This window comes from Arachis duranensis, chromosome 9 (assembly GCF_000817695.3).
Source record: "Arachis duranensis cultivar V14167 chromosome 9, aradu.V14167.gnm2.J7QH, whole genome shotgun sequence".
In the NCBI taxonomy this organism is placed as follows: Eukaryota; Viridiplantae; Streptophyta; class Magnoliopsida; order Fabales; family Fabaceae; genus Arachis; species Arachis duranensis.
In genome coordinates, this window is record NC_029780.3 from 101,061,381 (window position 1) to 101,068,684 (window position 7,304).

A 7,304-nucleotide genomic window follows, 5' to 3' on the forward strand; every position below is an offset into this window, starting at 1 on the left:
TTATTAAATGAAACATCCACAATGAAGCTCTATCCAGTTGTGTATACAATATAAATTGTATTGCAATATTCAGGCTTAAATACCTGATAGACGAGAAATATTTCGATACTCACTTCCACTATTAAATGAGGTGTGGAAGCCACACTAAAAGGTTCTCACATCCCATTCAATGATGAAAGTGAGTGTCAACTTAGTATAGGAGGAAAGATGAAACTACTTACAATGTAACTCTGCATATATAAGCATATTCTATCTGAGACAAACACATCACAAGGGGTAAGCAATGCTCAACGACGTAACATACTTTTAACATTTTCTAAGATGATGCAATAACAATTTATAGAACATTAGAACAAGAACCCATGACATAAGAAAGTGAGTCATTCGGAACTAAAACAAAAACTAAACTGAAACATAATCATATGTTCAAGGATTTGGAGATGAAATGATTAATGAAGGAATTCTAATGGGGAATATCTAGCTTATCACAACAAAAGGTGCTTTAGACATAGAAATAATCATTGCATGAACACCCAAAACTGTCAAAACACCACAATAAGTATCAACTAGACACATAAAATTCAGGCTAAAATATTAATGAGTCACAGCCAACACCTTTTTCAGTGTGCCACAAACCACTCCTCTCATGGTTTCCGTCTGCCACCACAAACCAGATTGAAGTTTATATGATTTTATCAGTTGAAAAGCCAGGAATCTCCGAATTTGATGGTGCATTTGCCCAGAGAAATACAACATGACCAACCACTGACCAACGTTCATCCTTAGCCATGAGTGGACACTTGCTCCCCTTCAATACTCGAGCACCTCTCCTCCTGTACAACACAAGTGCAAATACAGGGGGAAAATGATTATGCCAACCTCAAAGTTTTACCTTCACTACCATTATTGCTATCCATTACTTCACTACCATAATCGCTACCCATTACGATGTTACCAACAAGTGTCCACTGCTATCTGTAAATATAACTTGACTACACCTTATTTCTACTTGTTATAGAAAGTAAAGCATGCACCTGTGCAAGAACAGAAAGAGGAAAGAAACAAAGAAAAAACTAACAAATGGCAACAGAAATAGTCAACCGCATCAAACCATCATAAGGGGAAAATATGATACTATAGCTGAAATGCTACAAGAAGCGATATATCCAGATAGACTAAAATCACAAGCACGCAATTTAAAGCTACACGCAAAAACGACGACTAAATAAAAATAATAGCAGCTAATATTTCCTCAACCATGCTAATTATTATAAATATAAACTAGTAAAGAAACTACAGCAAACTACTGGGATTCAAGCAACTCAACCAGTCCCACTGTGCATTGCATTGAACTTGAGTCATTCTTTGGCAACGGGAAGCATCCATAGGAGGTCACAATTTAAGATCAAAAGACATGGATCCACAAGCTGAACTTCAAGATGCAGCAAGAAATTAACCATCAAAATTACTGTTGTTGAGCTTGTCGTGACTGAGCACCAGCATACCCACCACCATAACCAACTTGCCCACCATGAGAGCCATTTCCCTGAGGAGTCCCATAGTTTCCAGACCGTTGAGTTTGTTCAGATCTCCAACCAGCATTTCCATAACTTGAATGTCCATTTGCATCCCCATAACCACTTCCCATATAGCTCCCACTGCCACCACTACCTTGTAGTTCATTCCCACCAGCATTGCTAGAATTACTATTTGGGGTACCCCCAGTACGCCCTCCAACAGCACCATATCCGCTGGGATTCCCATAAGAACTATCACTACCATACCCACCATATCCATATCCTTGATTCCCGTAGCCAGCAGCTCCGCCAGGAGATTGACCTGCAGTTGCTGAACCAGGACCACTGCCGCCAGATCCAGCAACGCCACCTGGAGCACCCCACGCAGCAGTGTTCCCATAGCCCATAGACCCATAGCCAGAAGCAGCCTGAGCAGGCCATGAACTCCTTGGACCACCAGGTGCACCACCAGTGTAAGCAGCGTTAGCAACATTTGGATTCCCATAAGCTGCACTGCCAGCTCCACCATACCCAGCAGCAACACCACCATAACTTCCATATGCACCGTAGCCAATGCCATTATTGGCTGGACCATAACCATACCCAGGCGCACTATAGCCAGCAGAACCATAAGGTGGGAATCCACCAGCAGCACTTTGAGGCTGAATATACCTACTAGAATCCATACGACCATCATAAGCATTCTGGCTGCCACCAGATGATCCATACCCTTGATACCCTCCTGCGCCACCACCTCCACCACGGCCAGTTGAACCAGGATTGGCATCTTTAGGAAGTGCACGCTTCACCTCTACTTGCTTACCATATAAATCATGAAATGTCTTGTGCAAAACCCTATCAACTGCCTCCTCATTGTCAAATGAAATAAAACCAAATCCACGTGGTCGTCCAGTATTCTGGTCAAACATAACTACTACATCAGTTACATGACCATATGACTCAAAGTATTGACGAAATTTTTCCTCTGTCAGTGTGGGAGGCAACCCTCCAACAAATATCTTCTTGGTCCTCGTGTTTCCACCATTTCCACCAGAATTCCAACCAGAATGAGAATTTCCACCTCTTGAAGTGACAGAAACTTGTTGATCCTCTCTTGATAAGGCCCTCTTAGCATCAACCTGAATAATAGAATTATAAGATTAAAATCACCCAACAGAAAGTCTCATAAATTGACTAGGGCAAAGAAAAACATGCAAAACATCACAAATTAATATCTGTATTCTTCAGTTATCAACATGATCAATATTCAAAACCAATCCTCTTGGGCTGACATTATAACTCACTTCCCCAGTATTCAAAAGAATCCAAAGGCAATTCAAATCAAAACATGACAAAAGTTAAATAATAATAATAATAACAATAATACAACAACAATAATAATAACTGGCAATGGATCCCATAAAATCATCACTCATTAGATATTTCGATATGCCAACCAACTAAAAGACATAATCATAAACACAAGCATATCTCAATAATTATGCATTTTGTAGAAGGAAATGAATCACCTAATTGCAAACTCTACATTTTAATTATTTTTCAAGATTGACCAAAGAGGATTCAATATTAAAGAATATTAACTTTACTCTCATCTGTCATAAGCATGAAGAAACATATTGCCTTAACTATGTCAGCTGACAACAACAGTAAATGATATGTATTGCAAATTAGCAGTTAATGTGCCCTCAACCAAAGAAACTGCCATCTAAAAGCATCCATTTCATTCCATTACACATTTCATACATTAACTATTGCTCACCAACTACTAGCGCCTAGTAGCATAAGTATTATTTGTTCTTTCTTCTACTGTTGTACTACAGAGAATCACAGGCATAGCTAACACCCAATAGGGGTGTTCTCAGTAAAAGCATATCTTGAATTAAGAGAAAGACCAAAAACATTAATCATGAACAAATCAATTAGGGACATGTCTCTCCGAAAAGAAAAACCCTAAAACAAAGACCATTCAAACGAAAAACCTATTAAGCAAGCGAATAATGCAAACAACCACTGGCAGTGGCACCAAACCGTATATAAAAGAAAAACCCTAAAACTAAGACAAAACCCCACAACTAATACATCGGAACCAATACATCTTTCTTAATTAAAGAAACAAAATGAAGGAAACCCAAACCTAGGCCTAAGAAGAATAGGGTTAAAGAGGGTTGTGAATAAAAATGGGGAAAAGGGAGAAAAAATAATAAAGGGGGAAATGAGGGTAACCGTTCTGCCATCAATGACATGCTTATCTTGGAGGACCCTATCGAGAACAGAGGGATCGGCGAATTCAACAAAGGCGAAGCCTCTGGGCTTGCCGGTGTTCTTGTCCCTCATGACGGAGGCGTTGGTGACGTCACCATAGTTGCAGAAATGGTCCTTCAACTTGTCCTCATTGGTGTCCCACGAAATCCCTCCGATGAATAGCTTCCCCTGATCCGAATCCATGCCCTTTCCTTTCCCTCTCTCTCTCTCTATATATATATAAATATATATAGTGTGTGTTAAATAGTATGTATGTGAAGAAGTAGTAGTGTTATTTTTGAGTGGGTGGGGTTTGTGGAAAAGAAAGAAGGGATTTGGGTTTGGGAATTAGGAGGGAAGAGGTAGAGAGGGAAAAGAGTGGGGTGGCTAATCACCACTAATGTGAGCGGTGCCGCGTATGTTATAGTTATGTGTGAAACAGAGTTTTGTGCGTGTAGTGTAGAAGCAAGGACTAAGGTGTAGTTTGGTAAAAAGCTTATTAACTTGTTTTTGAAAAAATAATTTAAATAATAAATATTTATATTAAAAATAATTTGATTTTTAAAAATTGTAACTTAATTTTAAAGTTTGTATCAGATATTAATATTATATATTTTTATAAGTTAAAAATTAAAAGAAGTAATTTATGAATCTATCAAACAGATCTTAAGAATTATAGATTAGAATTTATAAAGTAAGAATTATATTTTGTATAAAATTTTGTTATTTTTGTATAAAATAAATACTTGCTTTATTTTTATAAAAGTTAATAATCATTTACAACTATAAAAAATAGAAAATAAAATTTTGTAAGACTGAAAATGAGAACTAATATTTTTTTAGATAAAAATTGGAGATAGAGAACAAATCGAAGAGTGAAGACAGAGTAGAAAAACATCTCTTGCTTCCATTTTCTCCCATTGTTATCTCTAAAAATAGAATTGTACGTGTAGTGTAAAAACAATGACTTTGTGTCTTGTTTTTTATACAATAAAAAGTGATCTATACATGTATCAACTATTTTATTACCATAAAAACTTAAGAATAGCAATTTTAATTGTCATCCTAATTTTTTAGTCTAACAATCTAATAACATATTTTTTATCAGGCCTACTACACATACAAGTATTTTTGAGTTATAAGTTCTACAAGTTAGCCCAAACCCAACAAAAATAACGCGCACCACACTCTCCACACTCGAACGTAAAAACCACGCGCTTTACTCAACCGTTTCGTTTTTTCAAAGCGCACTCATAATAAAAAACTCTTCCTCTTCTTCCTCAATCGATACCCAAACCCTCGAGATTCAAGCCACGTTCGAAACAAAACAAAGCTCTGAAGAAACTGTCGAACTCCTCGCGAAAAGTAGAAGAAATCAAGAAGGAAACATTCAAATCTCTATAAAAAAATACCAAAAAGAATGAACAAAAATTATTTAAGGTACTGTTTCATTTTTCTTCTAGGTTTTTCACATTTCTGTTTCTAATTTCGAAATCGAAGCACTATATCGCCGTATTTCTCTCTCTATTTCACTGTTCTTGGTTTAGATCTCATATTACTATTCTGATAAAACTCTTTAAGTTGTTTACGCTATTTTACGTAGTTTTAGTGAAATGATATTTGGGTGTATACATATAAAATCTGTTTTGTAAATGTTTGGATGTTTTTTAAGTAGGTTTGTATATATATAAACTCTGTACGGTGCATTTCTGGGTGTATATGTCAATATTGAATGTGACTGGTATTTCTAGTGGGATTTTGAACTTAAATATCATTCTAAACTCGTATAATGACATTTTATGCATGTTTGGTTGAGTTGAATATAATTTTGAACTCATTTAATTTTGTTTAATTGAAAAAATAAAATGTGTATAGGACTGAATTTAGGTGTTTGTGGCTGGTATTTAGGTGCATCTTTTATCTATTGACAATATTTCTTTTTTTTTTGAAGTAAAAATGACAACAAAAAATCAAGGTGAAAAAAATACAACGTAAGCGAATATATATATATATATATCCTTCGCCTCAATGCATCAGGTAACTGATTATAGAAAACCTCTATAGTTTCATTCTCTGTAATATATTCTTCGTAATATCTTATTCTGATCTCATGTAATCAAGTAATAAATTTAGGTGTATATGAGTGATACTTAGGTGCATATGAGTGATATTTGGGTGCATATAAGAAATATTTGGGTGCATATGAATCATATTTGGGTGCATTTCAAGTAATAAATTGTTTTCTTTTTTGTAGGAGATCTATTTCCTGATAAAGTGAGTTATAAGAATCTTTTTAAAGAGAACAAACTGATTTTTAAAAGGTTTTAGGGTAACACTCTAAAGAAGCTGACCAATGACATGATGAGTATCGGTGTTGAAAACGAACAAGATCGGCTGATGTTCAAGAGAATTTTCATCCTCGATATTTAGATGGCGTTCTTGTTGCCAAGTACAATAACCAAAGTATCTCCCGTGCACATAGCTCCAATTTTTGAGATGGAGAAAATAACGGAGGGCAACTGGGGAGCCCATGTGCTGAATTTCATCATCAAAGACATAAGAAATTACCATCCGAAAAAAAAATCAATTGACGGATTCCTCCATGCCTTAATAATAATCTATTTTCATCTTGCAAAAAACAAGGACAAGAAAGAAGAGGAAAAACCTGGACTACCCTGTGTTAGCAACTAGAATAGAGAGCAGCTAGTTGCAAGAATAAGAGCAGAGATAGATGGTCATATAGTAAGCGAACAGAATACCTTCTCTAATTTGGGTGTGTTTTATTTATGTAGATGCTGTAAACTACATTTCTACTGTTTCAGGGCATCGTCAAGATGGCAAAAATGTAAGATCCAAGACTTTTGAAAAGTCCTATTTTGAACTAATCTCAAACCATATATTTATTTACAGTTTTAATTTCATAAATTATCTTATTGAAGGTAATTAAAGGTAGTTTTTATTAATTGGATTTGAAATAAATTAAGGTTTTCATCCAAACTCTATAATTATGGATTATTTTTCTATTTACAACTTAAAGTTCTAGAAATCCAAAAATAATGAGTTTAGGCTATTTAAATTAAGATTTTATCTAATTTTACAACTATTGAGTTATTTTATGTATTTAAATTGTAAAGTTGGTAGTTGTGAAATAATAAGAATTTTTATTTGATTTGGACTAAATAATTAATATTTTAAAATATTGATACTACTATTTTGGACATTTTATTGAAAACAATTTGTGAAATTAATGAGCAAATAGTATTTTCTATATACAATTAGTGTTGAATTTAATTTGGGTTTCAATTATTATATCATTCCTAATTTTTTGTGAAATTACCAAATTACCCCTAACCCTAATTTTCAAAATAAGAAAACTCTAACCCAGTAACCCGTTACCCGACCCGGTTCTCTTTCAACCCCACTCACCCCCTAAACCCAACCACAACACACAGCAGCAATAGCTGCCAAAAAAGAAAGGAACAAAGAAAGAAGGAAAGGAAAAAAAAAGAAAGGGGGAAAGAGGAG

General features: G+C 35.1%; 1 protein-coding gene across 2 annotated transcripts; it reads right to left on the reverse strand.

Annotated features, from left to right (window-relative positions):
- Positions 1–349: 349 nt before the first annotated feature.
- On the reverse strand, positions 350–4,211 carry LOC107466439 (heterogeneous nuclear ribonucleoprotein 1). 2 transcript variants are annotated; one of them, XR_001587711.3, is made up of 3 exons: positions 3,762–4,211; positions 1,328–2,656; positions 350–833 (listed from the first exon to the last, which is right to left on the reverse strand). XR_001587711.3 is itself a non-coding variant. In XM_016085415.3 (2 exons), the coding sequence occupies exons 1-2, from the start codon at positions 3,981–3,983 to the stop codon at positions 1,466–1,468; spliced, it is 1,413 nt and encodes a 470-aa protein (XP_015940901.1). In that variant the 5' UTR covers positions 3,984–4,211; the 3' UTR covers positions 1,117–1,465. The 2 variants fall into 2 exon arrangements, 1 of the variants encoding a protein (XP_015940901.1); XM_016085415.3 differs by lacking the exon at positions 350–833 and having other exon boundaries at positions 1,117–2,656.
- Positions 4,212–7,304: the final 3,093 nt, after the last annotated feature.

What these genes read in the sequence shown, in the direction of transcription:
- LOC107466439 (XM_016085415.3), bottom strand. Translation starts at nt 3,983, where the DNA reads ATGGATTCGGATCAGGGGAAGCTATTCATCGGAGGGATTTCGTGGGAC. An exon ending in ATGTCATTGATGGCAGAACG is followed by an intron (nt 2,657 to 3,761) that starts GTTACCCTCATT and finishes TCTATTATTCAG; the next exon opens with GTTGATGCTAAGAGGGCCTT.